The 23,292-nt window shown below is 40.4% G+C and overlaps 2 protein-coding genes across 2 annotated transcripts in view; one reads left to right on the forward strand and one right to left on the reverse strand.

The window, feature by feature from the left end:
* cacna2d4a (calcium channel, voltage-dependent, alpha 2/delta subunit 4a) overlaps positions 1–23,292 on the reverse strand; it is an 83,889-nt gene that overhangs the window by 6,195 nt on the left and 54,402 nt on the right. The window contains exons 28-33 of the mRNA XM_070853484.1: positions 8,717–8,778; positions 3,407–3,421; positions 2,790–2,834; positions 2,498–2,560; positions 1,151–1,221; positions 80–155 (exon numbers count right to left, since the gene is read on the reverse strand). Of these exons, the coding sequence (XP_070709585.1) occupies positions 80–155; positions 1,151–1,221; positions 2,498–2,560; positions 2,790–2,834; positions 3,407–3,421; positions 8,717–8,778 (332 nt within the window). The remainder of the gene's footprint in view (positions 1–79; positions 156–1,150; positions 1,222–2,497; positions 2,561–2,789; positions 2,835–3,406; positions 3,422–8,716; positions 8,779–23,292) is intronic.
* Positions 12,321–23,292, forward strand: part of lrtm2a (leucine-rich repeats and transmembrane domains 2a) — a 36,713-nt gene continuing 25,741 nt past the window's right edge. The window contains 1 exon segment of the mRNA XM_070854197.1: positions 12,321–12,392. Within this exon segment, the coding sequence (XP_070710298.1) occupies positions 12,321–12,392 (72 nt within the window).

Genomic DNA, 23,292 nt, shown 5'->3' on the forward strand with positions numbered 1-23,292 from the left:
GATAGATTATAGTTAGTGTAGAATTGATTGGACCATTATGGTGATGATGTTGTATACAGAGTGAGTGTACTGGACATACACTGAGGAGTGGACGGGCACTGCTGACAGAGTGTAAGCTCATTTTACACATGGCCTGGTAGTCGAACAAGGACACCCTGAGGAAACACACACACACAAACACATGATGTTGCTCTTTAGGCAGTCTTTCACCAGCTTACATCGATTCCTTGACCCCCTCCAGACTATTACGTACAGTGTTGTATAGCTGAGCTTAACCTTTATAGAAACCCTGATCTCTAACTTAAAAAGAGAAAGAAGCCTGAGAGATATCATCTCAGTGCCAGAGGTCCTTCTAAACAGAAGAGGTGTTTGAATTTGTCTTGTTTTTCTACACTGTGTATATTTGGTCCATACGCAGGCAGACTCAGAACAACACATAAGCACACACACACATTTGCACATACAGAGTGTAAACATGTAAACACACACAGCCACAGAAGTTGCATGCAAGCTCAAAACCAGTTATGTAATATCCTGTGTCAAATGAAGCATGACGAAATCTTTTAGCTGTTTAAAAATAGCACATCACTCATGAGATTTCGAACATAAAAGACGGGCAAAAAGTAAGGGGGGGGGGGTCTAGAGCAGCCAAAGAAGCTCAAAGAGGAGCAAAAAGGGAAAAGCAGGGATGTGTATGTGTACACCACAAATACAAAGATGGGTTGAAAGATGAATTAGCTATCCTAAACACGTATAGAGTACAACACTGGGACAGAGACTCTGGCATTATATAGCAGTGAAAACAAAGCTTCTGAGTCTCTACAATGACAGCAAAGCATGCCCTCCAGGCTCTGGGTTTCACGTGCATACTAATGCATGGCTTAGGTGCATAAGAACAAAGAAGTAAATGGAAAACATTTGCAAGCCAGCCTCCTCAACCAGACTCAACAGGAAACACTTCTGTTTGTGACACAGCATGGGGATGACATGTAGTAAAATTCATGAGCCAGATTCAAATGAATGGTGTCACGAGCGGAGCAATGTGGGGGCACTGCGGCGTAGAGATTTCGAGAAGTTTGCATGAAGTTTAACAAGCCTTAGCTCATGCAGGTCCTGTAAACCAGTCAGGTGATTTCAACCAGACATTTACCTCTTGAACATGCCCATTCTTATTAGCGTGGTCATCACTGAGCCGTCAACCTCGCCAAAGAATCTTCCCGCCTATCAGGAAACAGAAAAGGCAAAAAAAGAAACAGCATGAAACGATCTGAACACATCAAACTCATATCATGATAAAATGAGGGAATATAAACCCCTTTTCCTTTCCACTTTCACCTCAATGTGAACTGTTCGATCAATTATTCATCCAAATGGTTTGTTGGTTTAAAAGCAATGTTTTTTCGCACACATGGTTTTGTTGAAGTTGTGTCTCCTTCACTCAGTAAAGTAAAGGCAGGGACCTACAGGAATCTTTCTAAAGGAACGGTTAGACATTTGGGGAATGATGCTATTCACAAGAGTTAGATGAGACTTTACTTTAATGTCTGTGCAATAAATATGAGCTACAGCCAGCAGCATATACACACACATATAGGCACATTTTAAGAGTCTATACATTTATTAAACATTATATCTATAATCAATAACAACACAGTATACATCTGTTGAGATTGTGGTCCTTGTTTATGAACTTCTGATTGTTCAAATGAATCAAATTACAACGTATGACACATCACACACAAGATATTTTTTGTCAGATTGGCCGAGTGCTGCTTCTTGCTCCAGAACTTTATGTTGATGCTGAACATGTATGTATGTATGTATGATAAAAAGAGGCAAAAGTACAAAAACTAACTAAAAACGATCACTGCTGCAGTAAAATTACAGAACACATTGCTGTTTTACTTACTAGTTTTTTCTGTTGCATAATTGCAGGTTGGGAATGCTTGTCCCTTGTGCCTCTGTGGTGCTGTACTACTCATACAGTCATTGTGATTCATGAACACTGACTCATTTTATTGCTTGCAACTATCACCTATTATTGATAGTGGCTGTGGGAAAAGGCTGAAATTTGAAAATGTTACTATGTAAAAACACTGTATCTCTCCATCTTGGTAGAATTTCCTTAAAATATTTTTTCAACTTAAGCCAAAGGCCATGGAAGTCATTCTACAAACATATCATTAAAGTGGTTTTGAGTCCTATTCTCAGCTAGTTTGACTGTTGGACACAGCGTCCTGACCACTGACAGGATATCTGCACTGCTGGTGAGCAGAATGAGAGGTGAGAGACTCACTCAATAATTGCCAGATACATAAATGTACTTCTAAATGAAGGGCACAGAATACTTTGGATAAGTATTCCTGTAGTGTGTTTCCTTTCTTGTTAGGTAATACAGCTAATGACAGGCTTAAGAGCTCTCAAATAATCAGGTCAAAGACTAGAAAGTCTGGAAAGCGCATTTTCTCCGTGTCTGTGCGTGTGCTTGTGAACTCACATTATCGCGCCTCTTTGAAATTAGGACAAAGCCATTATTGTCAATCAAGTAGCAGTCGATATCCTGAGATGAGAAAAAGAGACAGAGACGGCAATTACTTATGTAAGGATCTGTGACAAAAATAACAATAAGCACAATCATTCATATAATTCAAACCAAGAGTTACTTTAAAGATACATGATTTCTTACTTTTGTGGCTCCATATAGTAGCTTTACATAGTAAATCAATTCATGCCAGCTTGAAAATGTATATTACTACGTATCAGTAAGACAAACAGCAAGATATACTCACAAAGCTGTCACACCGAAGAGGACAAACCCCGTCTACATCAGAGCACTGGAGGACGAACGAGGAGACGGACAGAAAGAAACGAAAATGTTTGTGATGTGTTTCACCCTCATTAAACACAGGAAGGCTTTTCCAAAAGAAAATAATAGGTGTCAGTGATCCGAAGTGTGATATGTGTTATTATCTGTCGAGTTCTGTTTAGAGGACGGCATGTTTGTATATGTGAGGACTTATTTGAACACATGCTCTGCCTGTCTGTAGAGGTGTTGAATGTGTGTCAGAGTAAGACAAGTGCATATGTACATGTGAGTGTGAAAAAATAAAACCCACTGCTGGTGAGAAGGTGTTAATTTGTGTGTGACATGTCTCGTCTACCTGCGATGAGTTCCCGAGTGTCTTGTTTGCAAGTTTGTGCATGTTATTTTTCTGCAGGTTTGTGACTGTGTGTGTGTGTGTGTGTATGTGTGTGTGTGTGCGCGTGTGTGTAATGTGCTTTAAGTGAAGTGTGATGCTGATTTCACAGAGCTCAGCAGGTGCGGAAGATGTTAAATTTGGTTCCGTGCAAAAAGTGGAGTGATGTTTTGCAAAATGAGGAGACGGGGGAGATTACGCATACTTACATCTGTGTCATTTGGCTGAGAAGACGTGAAAAGAGGAACAGAGAGAGAGCGAGAGAGAAGAAGGGAGAGAAACATTACTTCAGTTAATGATGTGTAAGTCAGCACACTGACTAGACTGTCTCACTCTGTTGCTGTTGGTTCGCTGTCAACAAAGCCATACATCTTCTCGGAGCACTTGTTTCAACAATAGGCATTTCATTATGATTTTAACAGGTTTTAAAGCAGGCCTTAAGAAATCTATGAAAAAGTTATGTAGATGTTTGGTGCGTCTTCATAATAATAGGATTTATTTAGGATTACCAGCCTTTGCAGGTGGACAGTGAGTTCTCTATTAACAATGTCTGTAAATTTTGCCTCCAAACAATTTCACATCTTAAGTCTACAGTATGTGTGGCTTGGTGTCTATGGACAATATGTCTTTGGAATCATGGTCAGGCTATATGGAGCGTGTCGAAGTGTGAATGAGACAATCTATCATCCTTTTCAATCCTATTACAGCAAAGTGTCAGTCTTTCTCTCTGCTTCCCACCGCTGCCTTCTAAAATAAACCACAATTTGGTAAGTGGACTGACAGAAATGATGATGGTTACCCATCTGTTGGCAAATAGCTTGGCTCGATGAGGGACAAAGTTAGTAGGAAGCTAAATCATCTGTTTCTGCGAGTCCAAGAGATTCAAGCCTACAGACTTGCAATCACAGTGTTTGGGGGGAGCATGAATGTGCATAGTAAATTAAATGGAGGAATGACAATTGTAATATTTCCCGTCTAAAAAGAGAATTTTACCCTAATGGATCATAAAACCAAAATTTTTATTCTCAGCTGGATTGCCAGATGGACTATTATACTGCCTTCACCATCTGCAATCCTGCCCCTAATGATTTAAAATCAAAACTGACAATGTGTTAATCACATCTTGCTGTATTGGAGTATTTAATGTGTGCTATCGCCTCTATAAGCAACAATTCTATGTCTCCTCCAGCACTCTTTACCGCCATCATCAGAGCCAGCTTCCTCAGTCTGAACAGAGTGTAAGAGGCTGTTCCCACACATCCTGTGTTGGTAAATGTGTCTCGTCTAGAGGCTCCAGGAGGAGTCAAGGTGATGGTGAGAGCATCAATTATCACTCTCATTCCCCGAACCGCAATCGAACACTTTCTCACTGCGGCTGATGACCCAGCTGTCTGCTCACTTACACACTTAAACTCAAAGTAAGCAACACACTCCGTTATTATAACCATGATGTATCACTCTATACTGTGCTTTGCTATGCTTCAATGCCCGATTTTACAAATCATCAAGTTGCATAAATTCATTTTGAAGAAAGCTGCTGCATTTCTAAAGACATTTTAATAAAACTATAAAATATTTTTGTTGCAGAAAACATTCTCTGATTTCATGAATTACACATGAAAAACCTTCATTTCCTATTTCAAAAGTTGCAGTGCAGTGATATCACAAACACAGAAACAATAAGTAACAAATACAGGATTATGGAGAGGGGAAAACTGTCTTCAGAGTCTTGTCCATGAGATAAAGAGCATGCCAAGATGCGAATGGCAAAGAAATCGATCATCTTTTGACTCTCATTACGATCACCTCATAGCTCTCTCACTGCATCGCCGCTCGCTGTCAGACCAAATATGGCAGCAATGGACTGTGAGAGACGTATATGTCCTGTCGGCTGAGCAGGGCGGCGAAGTACACATATTCACAGTCTCCTTTTTTTATATGTGTATATTTCTACTCTTTCTTTGTCAGTAACTGTAAGAGCATTTTCCTATTACAGTTTTAATATCATTTTTATTGACATATTTTGACAACAAATAAACCACACAAAAATAGATTTTTCTCAGTTGTTTACACACTAACACAGGCAGTTGAGGCACAATGACGACAACTCATACTTTAGCCCCCTGAACCAATTCTGCAAAAAAATATGAGCACATTTCCTGCTATTCACTCAGATTGCAGTTTTTGACCGCAGTGTTTTTTCAGACGACTACACACAAATCTCTACATTTGGCACCATCTTCATGAATAAAATCTCTCGTGTTCACACTGAACAAAATTTTTGTCAAAATGCCGAACATAAATTTCCTACAATCCACTTTTCAGCTAGAGCAATAAAAAGATCACAGATGAGCTCTTCCGTTTTTTGAGCAACTGATGCCAACATAGATGAGAGAGGCAGAGCAAGAGGAGGGAGACTTGGAGGATGGGGAAGAGGAGGAGGAGGAGGAAGAGCAAGACCACAGAGAGCCATAAACTCTAATGAGATTTGGGCCACTGGTGTAACATTGAGGGAGGTTCTGCAGAGAGGGCAACCAAAACACAAGACAGGATGCAGCCTAATTTGTTTTTTTACCTCTAAAAACTGTATACAGTACATTTTCAACACATTATAGTTCTGTAGAACACTTTACACATCCAAATTAGTGTTTGTTGGGATGTATACAGTATTGTGGGAAAAATATTAAAAACATATTTTGTTTATATTACAGCACATTTGTGTGTTTTACGTTTGAATTAAAAAAATTACACTGAAATATTTCACAGAAGAAAAGTGATACTGAACATAAACGTAAAGTCTCCTGATAAGACATTTATACTGGTGCTTGTTTTACACTGAACTCATCAGTGTTCAACTGGCTCTTAGAAATCTCTATTCATATGATGGTATGTTTGTGTCATTTGAACACAAAACATCATTCTGAGAAGACATAACTTAACACAATATAACGCTGTGGTTTGGGATTTGCGTGTCGAGGTCTGAGAACATGAGAAATGCTTTCAGAGAACATGAGTGAACAACTGAGAAAAACTGTAACATTCTGACTGGCTCCTTGCTATTAGATTGCAGCTTATGCTTTACTTCTGCCCTCACTAATTCATAATTCATCAACCAATACCATCTTTTTTTTTAAGGTGGTCAACCTTAAGCTGTAGCTATGAAGTCAGATTCTTTCACTTATGTAACTCTTCTCCTGAGATCTGAGGGCTTTGTGCAGTTTCTCCCAAACACATTAATGATGAAGCATGTTAGCGATTACAGCATAGCAATAATTATTTAACTTGATGAAAATCATAGACAACCAATACTTTTTAATGCATGCATGAATCGTTACCAAAGCATTACCACAATAAATCAAATGCCTTTGCTGTTACACACTGCATAGACAACATGGGGGAATAAGGATATTTTCTTTCTCTTAACTGTGCCTTCACACCAAAAGCAAAGTAAATTTTCGTTCCTTGTTTGAGCAACACAAAGTTCTTCTTTCTTTCTTTCTTTCTCAAGTTGAATATTTTCAACGCATGTGAAACGCGAACTCTTCGCGTCACTTGTTCTCTCCTGTCACTCGGTGCAACTTTGCCTCGACTCTCGTCTTTGCATTGACTTTCAATCAAAAAAAAACAATTTATTCGCTTTTGGTATGAACTCACGGTTACACATTACAGCACTGTCTGTTTTTTAAGCAACTGCGCCAATACGACCCTCTTTCACAGAAGACATTTTAGGTAGATGCTTGTGGCAGCCATGTGACCGATTATTGCACTTCTCCTGAAGTATTTCATTTAGGATTTACAGTAGGTACAGTATCTTCACCCTTGAGGGGAGCTGAACACTTAAAAATAGACTGCAGAGAGGATTTCACGCATACACACACACACACACACCCATGCAGGGACGCACATAAACATACACAGTCAAGACAAGCACATAACTGTGAGTGCATGCACACACAAGCGCTATGAAATAAAGATGCTTGACGGTGAAAACATGACAGGAAGATAAGATGATTATGTAAGCCATCTGAGGAGAAGAGGGACGGTTGAGGAGAGGAGATGAGGAAAGCAGGAGGGAGTGCATGAGATGAGAAAGGGAGGGAGGACAAACAGCATGGAGGAAAAGAACAGAAATTAGGGGGAAGAAGTGAGAAGGAGAGAGGCAGGAGAGGAGAGAGTGGAAAGAGCACACCGTAAATGAAAATGGGAATGACTCTATATACAGCATAAATCTAGTGGATAACAAGGCTACTGCAAATGATGCTAATGAGTTCTTGGTTGATGAATATGGACATAACAACACAATTGTGTGCAGATGGTCATGCATATGGTCCCTGTCAACCTGACACACATTAACAGGCACATACACATATACAGAATTCTCCTCTTCACACCTCCACAAACACCAAAACACACACATACAAACACGCGCGCATGCACACACACACACACACACACACACACACACACACACACACACACACACACACACACTCACACACACACACACACACACACACAAACACACACACACAGTTGGAAGCGACTAGGCATAGCTGTGGTAGGTAGCTATCCATCATTTAATGGCTAGCCAGCAGCCTTAATGCTCTTTTAACTGCTGTCATTTACAGCCATGGAAGCAGAGGAGGGGAACTGCCAAGCTATGAAACACCTGCTACACCAAAGGCGTTACGCCAAATTAAGCAAGTTTTCCTGAATAAAATGTTTTCTCAACTGTGTGGAAGAGCTCAAAGCATGATGGGAACCTCCACTGAAACTAGTACTGATGAAATTCTCTGAGCAGCACACAAAAATATCATCTGAAAACAATTCTAAAGATTATATTTAATCTTTCAAAATAACATTTTAAGCAGGATAAGCACTCATTTAATGGCGGGTGCAGTGATATGGAAAACACTGCATTAAGCTTTGAATTAAACAAAGTCTAAAAGCTGTAATTACCAACTAATGGAGCAGAAAAAGTACCTATAATAATCCTTGTCGTACAGTAATAAATGGTGTCAGAATGGCCTGTTGGTTTAAAGGGATATTTCTGAACACAGGGCGACGGCCACGGGTTAAATCCCTGAAGCAGACAGTGTTCTCATCACTATAATTGACACAAAGTTATTATTCTTCAGTAACTGAAGAACAGCATTATTGTGTTGTTTGTATTCCACTAGCATCATTCAGTGCAACCATAAATAAATCAAACATTTCTAATTAGTGCCAGTATAATACTACAATCAACTTGTTTTATAGGGGACATTGAAAAATACAAACAAAACAGTGTAAGAGTCATTCATCATTTAATCTTTTTTAAATTTCAGAAGGCAAGGTCCACTAAATGTCACTGTTAGCAAGAAGTCATCTTATAGTTACATTCAAGGGTGAGTTTTTCTTTTTCATCCTCTTGTCAGTGTTCTGTTTTTGTAAATGAACAATTGGACCGATTCACAAAATTCATGAAGAAACATCACAGCGGGGAACAATTACATCAAAGTGAAACTGTATGTACTTACTTGTACTGTGGTGGCCCAGAATCTGGACTCAATCGCCTCCAGAGTCGTCTGGACCCCGATGGCTGAAAGAGAGAGAGAGAGAGAGAGAGAGAGAGAGAGAACCAGAGAGAGAAAAGGGGTGAATTAAGCATGACAAACCTGAACATAAAGACAGAATAGAGTTAAATGGATACATTTGAAGAGCAGATAACCAGGGGGAGGAGAGGGAAGATAAGGGACGTTAGGAAGAAGTAGAAGATAGAGAGTACAGTAGTTACAGTACCAATATAAGAAGAAGAGGAGAATGTGGCAGATATAGTGTATATGGATAGAGGAAAGGAAACATCTGTGCTAGACTAATACTTGGGCTCTGAATCTCAAATGCTTCTACCTCAGGTGCAAACGTTACTTGCACATGCTGAAAGTGTCATAGCAACGACATGGAAGCAGGAAGACAACACCACCTGTGGCTGCACAGCATGATCTTTCAGGTATTATTATCTTTTTTATCTACCTTTGCACCTTTTTTACTATTGTTGGGATTGCAAGGCTTGAATGTTGTCATGGTGCAGACCTAACAGGTTTCCATCACCTCTCTTGCTAAGACAGTAAAGGCATTTATACACATTAGATTTACATTACAGATTTACATTGCATTTCTAATTTCATGCACCAACTACCCTAAGCTCTTAACCAAATTACGGTCTCATCAATGGATGGAGTTTGAAGTTGTTACAGAGAAGGAGCTGTTTAACATGCAAACTCAGAAGCTGTCAGTGTGATACAGTTGAAAGCTCTCAAAAAAGCTAAGTGCTACCTTTAGTTTTTCATGTTTTTTTTGGTCAAACTCTTACTTCTAAGGTCAAGAATGAACTTTGAAGATGGAAACCCTGGAAAAAAGTATGATTCCTAATGGTACAATGTGTGAGAGTAAGTGGTGTGACAACAGGCTTGATACTGCTGTAGTAATGATACCAGCAGGACTAGTAGAAAATGCTGTGATTTTTTTTTGAGTTTAAGTAGTGATTCATTTAGAAGTAATGGTTATAGCAGCAATGGTAGACCATAAACGGAGTGGGAAACTTTAATTCTAGCAGTTTAGAAGAAAGAACATTAATGAGCCGATTAATGTCCCAGGGTGAGAGACTTTATCTCCCGCTCGGCTCTCAGGCTGGAGGAGCAGAAGAGGACCTGCTGTACAGATCAGCTCTGCCTTCAGAACTCAACTTATGAAAATCCTTTTACAGTAACCGGCCTTCTGAGCCTCGGCACTGCTGTGTGAATTGACTATTCTTAGACAGTGTGTGTCCGTGCACGCGTATGTGTGTGTGTGTCCAACCTCTGCCTACAACATAACTCGCAGTCACAAAACATTAAGCCCAGAATTAGTGTGTTTGTACGTGTTTCACACACGCACACACGCACACACGGCAGCAGAGTGATTGCTTGTGTCAGCTTAGGGCTGTACGTCCATCAGCATTTTAGTCAGCGTGGTAATGCAAAAAGGACTGTAATTGCATAAGTTCTCGGAGCACACATACTGTATACACCAACACACACACAACAAATACACACACTGCGAAGGAAGATATGACACTTCATATTAGCATCAAAGACTCAGCGTTTTCTCTCCCAGCGTGCTTTGTACAGCCACACAGGGAAAGCCTCCACAGTGCTCGCAGTGCACAGAGCACATATAAACACACATGCCAGCGCACACACCCACTTCCTTTCACACATCCTTGCTCATATTAGGTACACAGCATACACTAATAGCCAACCACACACATGCACATAATAAATACAAGCAGCAGAATAATTATTGTGATGGAGTCTGGAGGCAGAAAGCCTTCATCACGAGGGAGATAAGTTTATGAGTTGGTCATTTTTAGGTCTGGTTGCAGGGCCAAAGGGGAAGAGACATACATTAAAGGACCATACATGTATTTTCTTATGCCAGGGAAGCACTGATCCAACTTTTTCTCTCCCGATACGATACCGATTCCCATACCTCAATTGAAGTTATCTCATGAAACCGAGCACCGATTCAATATTTGTATACCTCACTGCGGAGGAACTCAATCAATGGAATGATTTTTATGTGAGGTAGACAGAGCTGATCACTATCAGGGTAATGACTAAGATTTTAGAAATACATGTCATGAGTCCAAATGTTGCCAATAACACCCCATCCACCTATAAATAGTGCCAACAACTACACTTTGTAGAGGGATCTAAGCAATTTAAATAACAACTACACAATGTTATATTTAGAAAAATACTTTTTGTCGGAGTTACTGTGCTATAACTGAAATTAAAGAAATTGGTTGTCTGGAGCAGTGGGAAAAATACAATCTAAAACTAGAGCACACCTTTGTAATATCAGCAAAAATGTGAAGTTTGTGAAATGTGTTAATTTGTAGCTAAGGAGCTAAATCTATAAATGGTTTATTTTAGTCCATACTGTAGCTATGGGCAGAAATATTCAACATAGCTCATTCAATTACGCTTGTAAAATGCTATTAGGTGATGAATTATGGATCAGAGAGGGTAAGAATAAATCATGAGCTGCATGTACTCATGAGGTTCAGTCTGGATGTTGTAAGGAAAAGGCTCTGGCATGTTCTGTCTGAAGGTGTGTGTTTCAGTTTATGAGTGTCTTGGTTCGGTCAGCGTGTCTATCATGGATTCAGTCCAATCCCTTGAAAATTAGTCGTGATGCTGAATCGTGTCTCTAATCAGCCTGTAATCAGTCATGTATACAGAAAAGTTTGTTTAGCTGATTGGGGAGTTGTTTATCTGTTCATGCAGCTCATATGACTCCACAGCCGCTGCTCTAGCAACACATTTTAATATGTGATTTGCCATTTTGTCACCCAAGAAAAGAAATCACAGAAAAACACTGCTATTTCATCTGTATGAAAAACACAAGTGACTTTCCAAGTGTTATTCTAAATGTGATTTGTGAATTTTTTGTTCAGCTATTTAAACACCCTCTCCCACACATCTCCTCAACTCAATAGTGCTGGTGACCTTGAAGTCGTCCCCCTCCATTATAATCTCAGATAAAGAGTTGGAAGGCCATGATGGAGGGCAGCAGTAATCTGCCTTCTTTCGCTCTCTGAGTTGGAGGCTGATAGGCCAAATCTAATTAAAACCATCACACTGATCCCTCTCTGTCTGTGTATGTGGGTTCTCTGTGTGTGTACATGTGCTGTAATAAATGTGTATGTGTGCTGTAATAGATGTGTTTTTTTTCCCAAAGTGAGTGTGCAGAGCTAAGAGCACATTACTCAGTGTGTCTGCAGTTTGCATACAAGTGGGGACACAAAGACATGCATGACCTTGCATGCATGCAATTGAAAGTATGTGTGTGCTCATGAGCTTGAACGTGTGTGTTTGTGAGTGCGCTTGTGCGAGAGCGTATCCTGTGCACTCACAGTCTGAGTTGCAATTAGAGCGAGCTGCCAATCACAGCAGAGTGCGCTTTCAACAGGAAATGAATTAATGAGGAAATAAATAAAAAATGTAAGCGACCAAGAGCTGGAGTTAATTGGTTATTACACTAACGAGATAGAGGGATGGGTGACGGAGGGATGTGAACTGCAGGCGATGGGAAGAAAGAATGTGCAAGAAAGAAACGGGAGGCTGCAAAAGGGTAAACAGACTACAGGACGACAGCAACAAAGATGGTGGGGTAGGAGGAGGAGGAAAGAAACACCAATAAACACAGACAGAGCGAAGAGGAGACAAAGACAAGATTCTACGAATGCACCAGCTGTGCCTAAAAGGAACCTTCACTGCTTTGGCGCATTTGTTTATTAATAGTCCAGTAAAGTTAAATGAATGCATCTTAGACCATAATTGGCAGAAGTGCATTGAATGTATGGAGAAAAATGGCAAACATCTGCCCTAACCACCTTCCTATGACTTCTGTGGGGTACAAGAATGTAGTGCTTGGGGCTGGAGAAAATGTAACCAGTGTAACATTATACATGATACATTTTAAGAAGCCAGGGCTGCATAGTCTTGCCACTAAAGCTCACTATAATTGAACAGAGAGGCAGAAAGAGACAGGGAGAGGTGACCAGCCTGCTGGCCTACTGCTACACGGAGCAGCGAGAGTGTCAAGTGTCTGACAGACTGTGAAGAAAGAGAGAGAAAGGCAGATGATGGAAAAAGAGGGAGAGAGGTAAGGCAATATCTATCTATCTATCTATCTATCTATCTATCTCGTTGTATTTCTTTATTTGGTTGAAGCAGTGTGTGGTGACACTGCAGTTCTATTAAAGGGTGCCTGCGTGCATTCACACATTTTTCACATCGTTTAGCGTATTTGACTGTGTGTGTGTGTGTGTGTGTGTGTGTGTTCGTGCTCATGTGCCTGTGCGTTGTGCTGAGGTGGCAGAGGAGGTCAGCTTGTGTTAAATGACCACAGAGCAGCGCCAGTGTTGATGGTTCCCTTAGCAAGACCCTGGAGTCGAGGCTAAATATATAGGCACACACACACACACACACACGCACACAGAGTCAATAAATTAAACTGGCACAACAGCTCAGTCCCTGGGCACAGAGGGGACACTGAAAATAAGGCCACTAGTGAGGAGGTCATTTCAGTCTTTTTTGTTTCTCTTTCACACACATACACATACATGCAGATGTGAGTCACACACACACACACACACACACACACTTTGCAGCAGTATGCTTTTCAATGGAGGTGTAATGCAGATATAACACCAACACCAAAGGGAAAAAGAGCAAAGAAGTAAGAGAGACACACACACATATACACATGCTAGACCAAGAACGAAAAGAGTGTGGGCTGCACTCACGACACACAGAGAGAGACAGGTCATCAACAGAGCACAGACACTGTAATCAAAGGAACAGATTAATTGATATAATGGAATCAGGTGGCCCAGGTGGAGAGAGAATGATTGAAGGATGAAGAGGAACATGAGGGAGGACAGGAAAAGGATAAGACAAAAGGCAGAGGGGATGAAAGAGGATGAATTGATTTTTAATAATATTATGAGTTGGAAACCCTTTTCATTTCAACCAAGCGTGGCTATCAATAATAGAGCGAGCGAGATCAAATGGTTGTGCGTGAGCAGTGTGCATGAGAGAGTGTGTGTGTGTGTGTGTTTATCGTTCTTTCACTTATGTGTGTGTTTATTTGTGCATGTGTGTGTGTGTGTCAGTGTCTGAGTATAGACAACAAGAGAAGTGGAGGTGGGAGGTGTGGAGAGGAAAACAAGGAATTAGGGATGGCGTCTGTGTGTGTTTAGGAATGTGTGAGAACTAGGTCTTAATTTAAAATTCACACTTACTTTACTAAATACAAAATAATTCTGGCTTATTAAAGCTTGAGTATTATTTTTGTAGTTCTGGCCATCATTCCTGTTGGTTATAATAATGTTGTTCTCACCGAGATGGTTTTAAGCATGTTTTACCTCAGACCACCCAACATCACTGCCGACACCCAACAGTGATGTCACAGTGTACTGACACACCCTGGAGTACACTCCTACATCACTGCAGAAAGGTGAAACAAGACTTTCATGGGGCATTAAGTCATTTCTGAGATCTGAGGGCATGGCAACCAGCTTCACATCACACTTTATAAAACGTTAGCATACATACTCGCTTATGTCTTATGCACACTTAATTATCGTACATACTGCAAACTGGCCAAACTGCTTACAACTTGTGTGAGTATTTTCTAACTGCATGTGTTTTTTCTCCTGTCCAATTTGTTAAAACATGTTCCCACATCTCAACAAGAACTTTGGTTAGTACAGCATTATTAGAACTGACAGACATGACAGCCAAAACTATGAGAAAAACTGCCCTGAACGCCGAAATAATATCAGCGAATTGTAATCCTCAATGCAGATCTAACCCTTATTTTATGGTTACATGCTGTAACTCGAATTCTGTACCTGCACCTCATTTGCTTCAGTAACTCACCTGAATTTGGTGCAGTTCAACTGTTGATGTTACATCTTTTGTTACAAAAGATCTTTGGTACAGTGAGTTTTTAAGTTGACAAACACACAATATCTTTGCATTACATTCTGGTTGAATGTCTGCACAAAACTATCATTCACATTTGGGGGTGAATTTCTCCTGTGCAAGCACTTAAAACCCTCCACTTGTGTATGTCTGATAATAATAAGAATGAAAAATTCACTGGATTTGAGGTATTTTGTGCCTAGTTTGACGTCTTAAAAGTGTGTGTGTTTTGTATTTGGACTGGCTGTGGACAACAAGATTACTGTTTATGTGAACAATGTCGAAGACTTAACATGTCTCTCACTTTATTGCCTCTGTCTTTTCTGCTTTCTTGTACACACACACACACACACACACACACACACACTCACTGTTGTAAACTTACAAACACACACATTAGCACTGACAAAGACACAATCATACCAGCGCAAACATGATGAGATTATAGCTTTCTCACTTAGAAATGTCACTTGTGTTCTCTTTCTGTCTCCCACACAAACACATAATTATAGTTTTTATCGACAAATGTGAAACATTCATCAGTAAGATGGAACAAAGTGAGAGGCAGTTCATGCAGTTCAGTTTTTTTCTGAGTCCTTTTTCTTATTATTTCTACTACATCTTTCTCATCTCACTGTCTTTCTATCCTCTTTAACATGCGACTGTTTGACCCTGTGAAAACTAAATCTCTGCCTCATTCTAATCTTAATCTTACCATCAATGTTTGCAACAGTGCCGACATCTGTCATCAATACACCTCACATTCTTAACTCCATCTTGCTTCATGTCCAAGAAGAAAAACAGTTTAGGGATGACAAACAGCATTAAGCTCATTAAGCTGGCTAAGAAATACAAACATGACAACAACGTCAAGGACAAAAAAAGGGATTTAAAGGATGTAATAACCATATTATTTTACTATTATGATGTGCTGTTGATGAATGAATAGTGCAGGAAAACAAAGGTGTTTTAGCTCATTCAGCTGTCTCTGCACTGTTCCTACTGCATTCCTTGAAATTGATTTTGCCTAAGACGGAGTATCGACAGTCTTTATAGTATTTGTAAAATAGAAAACGTCTGTCGGTCTATCGCCCCAGTCTTCCAAGTGTGACTGGTAAATAAACCTTTTTACTCTTTCAGTTCTTGAATTTACTGTGCATAAATCTAGAGGGTAAAATGCATTCAGAGAGGCAACACTGATGATCTCAGTAAAATAAACTGCCGGTAATGCTGGGCTGCATCAATGCATCATGTGTAAAACAGAACTACATTTTGTAGTCACTGCATTGCAAAACGTGCCTCTTACTTTGGGTTTTGTTTTGAATATTTGACTGGAGATTATTTTGTATTCTTGCTGAAAATACAGAGCCTAAAATGCAGAAATGTTAATTGTCTTGCTATCATCCTCTTTTTATTGCTCTCTTATTTGGTTGGTTGAGTCCAGCAGATATACATCAAACAATTTAACATAGATAGGGCAATTACTAAGCAACAATGTTATGGTGCTAAATGAGTGATAATCTAATGAGATCTATACTATATCTCTGTATCTCTCTCTATATATATACAGTAAGTAGATATGTTGGATCAGTGAGTCAATTTTTTGTTGTCATACTGAAGAACTGATCATGGGAACGTAGAACGAACTGAAGATCTTAAAGCTTACAGCTGTAAATCATTCAGCATGAGAGCATTTTTTTACATCTGACTAATGTCACGCATCCCACAAAGTCTTTCAAAGCCCTGACAAAAATGAAATTCACTCCACAAACAGACCTGAGTAGAGAGCCAATCAAGTCAAAAATACCAAAACTACTGTTTGTGTTTCCTAAAAGCAGCAGTTCTGTGTTCAATAAAGCCTGGGCAGATAAACTCATGTTGCCTGGCAACAAACACAGTGCCAGCCAATAAAAAGAGTTATGGCAAAATCTGGTTGACTCCTCACAGAAAGAAAAAGTTCAGCACCAGTTGATTATAATGATCAGTTTGAATAGAAGTCCCCCCCCCGACACACACACACACACACACACACACACACACACACACACACACACACACACACACACACACACACAGATACACACATGTGCATACACACAAACGCACACTGTTACACACAGACTTCCTTACACATGCAAGCAACTGATGCACCAGGACAACACAAAAACAGAAAATGTGCACCCAGAGAACAGTTACAGCCTCACAGACTAACATGTATGAACACACCCAGAAAAACAGACACAAACACCCTCAGGAAAGTACACACACACACACACACACACACACACACACACACACACACACAAACAAGCAAACAGTTCCAAATGGATGCACTTACATCCACACACACGCATGTTAAGACTACTCACTCATTCAACTGTTACAACTGATAAACAACTGAATCTCTCCTGTCTGAACTTTTCAAAGTTAAGTTAGCTGTTTTATGCGACAACTACAAGAGAGGCACAACACACACACACACACACACACACACACACACGCACACACACACACTTCTGTGCTGAAGCTCGCTAACCTCAGAGGAGTCGCCAGAGGCTGCACTGACATCACGTTACCAAAGCAACAGGCAGAGAGCTGGGATTGGACGAAAGGATGATGACTCAACCTCCCTCCCTCCTCCCCCTCCTCCTCCTCTCTTTCGCCATAATCTCTCTCTCTCTCTCTCTCTCTCTCTCTAGTGTCTCTCACTTTCTCATGCGCAACTTTTTGAACGTCAAGGATGCAGACAGAGGCACACACACACACACACACACACACACACACACACACGAGCAGAGCCACATGATATTTGTGAATTAAAAGAATGGAAACGAACGGCGGCACGTGTCGGCTTGGACTAACTAGCTTATCCACAGAGGACATGCACTCACAAAAACTGAAAACGCTGCAAATTTGTGGTAAATAATCGGACAAGCAAGTGCAGTGTTTCCTGTGGAGAAAGTGCCAAACACTACTGTACAAACACAAAGTCATACATTAAAGCAGCTGTGTTATTGGGTGTCTTTTGTTGTGAAACCCAGTGACACAGCTAAAAGATGGACAAAGGATGCTGTCACAGACATTTAGCTGTCCCAAGGTGATGGAACAGAAGTGACAGAGTGTTAAATGGATAGCCTGTTTCTCTAAAATGGAAATAAATGCTGTTGACATTGGGTATATGTGTGTACGGACTTTCTAAATCAGCAGAGCCTACCTTAAGTTAACCTAGTTTCACAGCCTTCTTGAGCAGGCCTGTTAGAGGCACGCTCACTAAATCATTCATAGTGGAGAAACATGTTCCTGTGTGTGTGTGTGTGTGTGATAAAGAAAGAAAGAGTGAATGCAAAATGCTCTTTCTTCTGTTCCGAATGTTTACATGGTAGTTTCTGCTCATAACAGGGCTATTTCATCACACATCAAAAGGGATTTAAGTGTCAACATTTTGAGGCACTAATTTGGTTTGAAATTCAATTACCTACTCAATCTTTTATAATGTGAAAGGAGATCAACATGGGTGTGCGTGTCTTTTTGTATGCGATCACACCTCTTTTATTACCTCACTAATCCAATTTTATTGTAGCAGAACTTAAGTATCTGATGAAACGTGTTGATTAGACCTGCATTAATTTATTTTTTTTTTGGCCACTAAAGAGCAGCGAATCAAGCTGTTACATTAAAGCGACAACTTCCAAATTACAGACACGATTTTCACTCGCCGTTAAGCTCTGGTTTGGTCTCCTCACTAGCTCCTAGGGGAAATATGTGGCTCCTGTTAAATGCTCACCTATTTTCACTATGTTGTTGTTTAGCAGTGTGCAGTATTTATTTGAGTTTTTTGCTGCTGGTGAAACTCATGAAATGGAACTAGCTGAAAGATGCTTCAAAGCTTTATAGAACTGAAGGTAACATAATGATGGTGATAGTTATCTGTGGGGTTTTGTCAATATGAGCAACTGCTTTCACATTTCCACTGGTAGTGTACAAATATTGATTATTGATATTGCAGGAGCTGTGTTTGTTCACTGCCCGTCCTCGTGCCAAGCCAGGCCAAACACATCCTGACTACAGCTCTGTATTTAATACACATACATGACAATCAGGTGATCTTATCGAGCTCACTCTGAAAAAGATATCAACTATGCATATTTCAAAAAATGTTAAACAATTGCTTTAGAGTGAAGGAAGGAAAAACATGGAAAGAGTGAGAGAGAAAAAAAATCTATAGTCATCTTTACTGCTCTCCTGCCTGGTCCTTTTCTGTTTTTAACTTCCATGTTTCCTCCCTCGACATCCCTTTCTCCTCTCCCTACTCTTCTGTTCCTGTCGCTCTCTAAAATGACAGATGGTGCTCACTCACCTCTCCCCCATATTTATCTCTCAACAATCCCTCTCTCTTTTTCACTGAGTTCTTCCTCTGATCTTTTGTTGCTCATCTCTCTTTTTTCTTTTACTCCTATACCTCTGCTGTCCTCCTTTTCTCTGTCCTTCAACCCTTCTCTACCTTCTACTTTCCTTACTGTCCTCTTGTTTTACCTCCCTCACTCTCGCTTCCCGTCCGCCCCACGCCACTCTCTCTCCCTCTCTTCCTCTCCTCTAGGAAATCCCTCTCTACCATCTGTCTGGCTGTGATGAATTGAGAGCCTTTCAGAACAAATCAACTTGGCCAAATTAATGAGACTCTCCAAGGGGATAAACTTTGTGTGTGTGTGTGTGTGTGTGTGTGTGCGCGCGTGTGTGAGAGTGGGTGTGTGCACCTAAAATACTTCATAATCCGTCGTCTGTACCACTTAATTTATCCTGCAGTGTCAGATAGCATGTCACAGGGAAATGCAACAGACCAGGCTGGCTGCACACATTGATGCTACGTTCCAAATCGCACGTGTCATGTCATGTCCCGCCCTGTATCCCAGTTCATGCTGTCTTTTTCATGTAATCATCATTTCCTGTTTTATTTTGTTACTCATCTTCTCATTCAGAGTCTTCATTTCCTCCTATTGTGTTTTTTCCACCATTGTTGATTGTGTGTCCGCCCCCAACTGTGTCCCATTACCTGCCTGCCTTAGTGTATTTAGTTTGTGTCTTCCCCTCCTTCTGTGCCACAGGGTTCCAGCATTCTCCTTGTGTATAGTGTTGCTGGTTTGTTTGATCTCTGCCTAACCCTCACTGCATTGTTTGTCTGATTTCTGCCTGCCTACCCGTGTGCCCACCCTTGCAAGTATAGACTTTTTTTTTTTACCATAACTGCCTACTGTTTGAGTCATGCTTTTGAGTCCTCCAGTGGTAACAGCGTACTTTTGCGGCAGTGAACTTTGACTGTCTTGCTCATACATCCGTCTGTAGTACAAAACTTGAATACTGTGGGGAAAAAATTGGTCCTCCTCAAATCTCAACTGCTGTTTCCTTTTAATGATGGTGAGCTACTACGCTCGCTTTCAGTGAGTGTTTACCAAATACTAGGATATAAGGCAACTGTTGAACTGAGTTTTTTTGGGTCACAAATACAGATTTTGAGGACAAATTCATGACTGTATGTTTATAGACATACATCACTGAGGAAGCTCTCCAAAGTCTGGAGAAAATAACCCTGATGTTATCTCAGCTTGAGTTTAGAGACAGAAGAGAGGGACAAAGCCTGAGCTGACCCATACTAGGAACTAAAAGTCAGGATACTTAGGATGCTTGTGAGTAAACTAAATCATTGGCGAATAGCATTAAAGTTTACTGCAGGAACTAAACTAAAAATGATCAGTCCTAACATGTGGGTTTGAGAAATAATGTTGTTCAAGAATCCATGTCATTGGATTTTTAAATCACTCCATTGAAATCACTGCGGGCTGCGTGTACTTCAGTGTGAACAGTCTGCTGATAAACACTTTGAAGTCCATACTTTTTGAATAGGTAATGGGCAGTACGTTATATAGTATGCCACTCCGAACACAGCCTTGGAAAATTGTGTTGTAATACATTTAATGTAATACTGCGATTTACAAAAGACTTGAAGAGTGCATCAAAGCTAAGGAGGAAAACAAGAATACCAGAGACATTGTAAAAGAACAAAAAGGCAAAGAAAGGGGAATACAATAGGCTAGCTGCTATTCAATAAAAGCCTGTCTGGAAAAATGTGTTTTGAGGCATGAATTAAAACATGATTGATTTCTAATGGAGCAATCCTCATTGACCATCTTGACCAAAGGGTAATAAAACTGTCTGGTCAATATGAGGCTGATTCAAGGATGATAGAAAATGCTGATATATGGGAACAGAGACACCAATGACTCCTGAGATAGAACCGTAGACATATACAATCTCTTTGTCCCTGTGTGTGTGTCTGTGTGTGTGTGTGTGTGTGTGTGTGTGTGTGTGTGTGTGTTAAGATGGATGGTGCCTTGAAGTCACTTGCTCCATGCAGGAACTAGTGGTTGTAGCGCTAAACGTGCCTGGCCAGACCTGGTGTTAATACAAAGACTAGAGCCAATTCATCTTCACTGACACTCACCCAATAGCACAGTAAATTACAGAGCGGTGGAGGGGGTGGTAAAAAGACAGAGAGAGAAAGAGGGAGATAGAGATGAGGGGAGGGACAGCACAGAAAAGTAAGACAGAGGGAGAGAAGAGAGATTTTACAGAAAGGGGAGAGTCGATTCACATCCATAAAGTTCACATAGCAACTTATAATGAATGCCTGGTTTTAAATTCATAAATCTTTAATATTAGATGCAAAGAACAGCAAGGAGTGCAGGGATTTAATCATGCCTCCTAGATAATAAGTAAACCAATATTCCTGTTGCTGGGGAATGAATACATCTGATAAAGAAATGCTTGGTGAAATTATAATAGCCACACATAGAGGTTAAAAAATACACTTCCTTGCTCCAAACCACTGCGAGCAATAATTTTTCAGAACACGTATTTGCTACATCATTGATAGAACAGAAGCGGCCATAAAAGTTGCCTTGGCAGGGGGTGCTGGCACTAACAATGGATCCTCACGGCAGAAGGCCTCTTTGCCAGGCACATAAACAGCCTGAAAAAGTGGACACATCCCTTGGAGGACCAAATAAATCAAGTTCACCTTGTGTTTCTTATCTGGTGTTAGAAACCTCTTCCCTCTCAAGTCTCACAGGGGCTGCCTGAGGAGATTGGGGCAGTCATATTATAAGGAGTGTTGTTTATAGAATTGAAGTTACTTTCATTAACTTGGTTTTTTAGCCAGTGAGTATATTCTTTTTTAACATCTTTTGTTGTGCATACTTGCACTTGTACATACTTGCATACTTGTGCAATTTTGCTTACAGCAACTCAAGACTACTACTATAATTTCAGATTCATCTTTTTAAAAAAAAATGCTAAGGGTCTCTACCTTCTGATCAGACGTACTAGCTGTGCTCATCAGAAAAGGCGCAGAGAGCACTGGAAAGTGGAACAAGCTTAGCTAAGGTTGTTTATGATTTGAATAGCCTAATAGAACACAAAAGGCAGCACCCTTCTTCTTTGGAGAAGAAATAGACGTAAGAACCTGATGATCAAGAAGGGCCTGCGGTCAAGAAACTATCCATCATGGATCACTTTCAGGTTACATCACAGACCGCCGTCATTTCATCTGACGCACACTAGAAAGGTCATTAAAAACACAAACTTGAAACAGATTGAATTTTGAGTGCAGTGAAACGGGACAAAAACTCTAAGCGCTTAGTTTGCCATTCCCTCTCTCTCCATATGAAAGCAAATGCAACAAAATTCTCCTGCTGAATATGTGCACAGAGCCTATGGATGGCGCACAAGAGAAAGAGATGTGTTTGACAAATGCTTTCCAACTGTCAGACGTGGAGGGACTGACAAAGTGTAATCACCTGCTCTTTAACAACTGTGTGTCCCTGGATTTGTAAATGGCGTTGAGAACGGCAGGTGCTGAAAAATGTTTATGTTTTTAGTTCATCTTTATTCAACCAGGACATTTTACAAGAGAGTTCTGGCCAAAATACGACATAAGATAGATATCGCATGGTCACGTGAGAGCACATCAAAAAGGTGCTTGAAGTTAATAGTAAAATGAATCAAATTTGGCTATTTTCAACAGTGCAGTGTTATGAAGTGTCCTTGAGCCTGGCACTAAATTCTCAGCAACTTAAAGGATGCTTCACTGTGGCTCACCCCGGTCACTGACCCCTGCACTATGGAGAGAAAGGGGCAGGACTAATTAGAGGACTAATTACCCCTTTGGGATAACACACACACACAGACACAGACACTACAGTTGCTGTTCTAAAAGCAGGTGTTCTTTCTACTACAAAATGTCCTTCAACAATAATGGACAACATAATAGAACTTTTAAGTGGAACGGCATATTGCAGCTTCGCTGCATCGTTCATCATCATCTTTCATAACTACTATTGAAGAATGTGTCCTATATAACCAGAACTGGCAGCAGCTAGTGGCAGCTAAAGCAGATTTCTGTTTGCCAGGAAGTACATTCAAGACCAATGTAGCCAGCACAGCGCCCACGTTTGGGCAGGAAACTAGAAGACTCAAGTTCAGGATGTATTTATGTGTGTGTGTGTTTGGCAGCTGACCAGTTCAGT

Source organism: Pempheris klunzingeri, chromosome 22, assembly GCF_042242105.1.
Source record: "Pempheris klunzingeri isolate RE-2024b chromosome 22, fPemKlu1.hap1, whole genome shotgun sequence".
Taxonomy (NCBI): Eukaryota; Metazoa; Chordata; class Actinopteri; order Acropomatiformes; family Pempheridae; genus Pempheris; species Pempheris klunzingeri.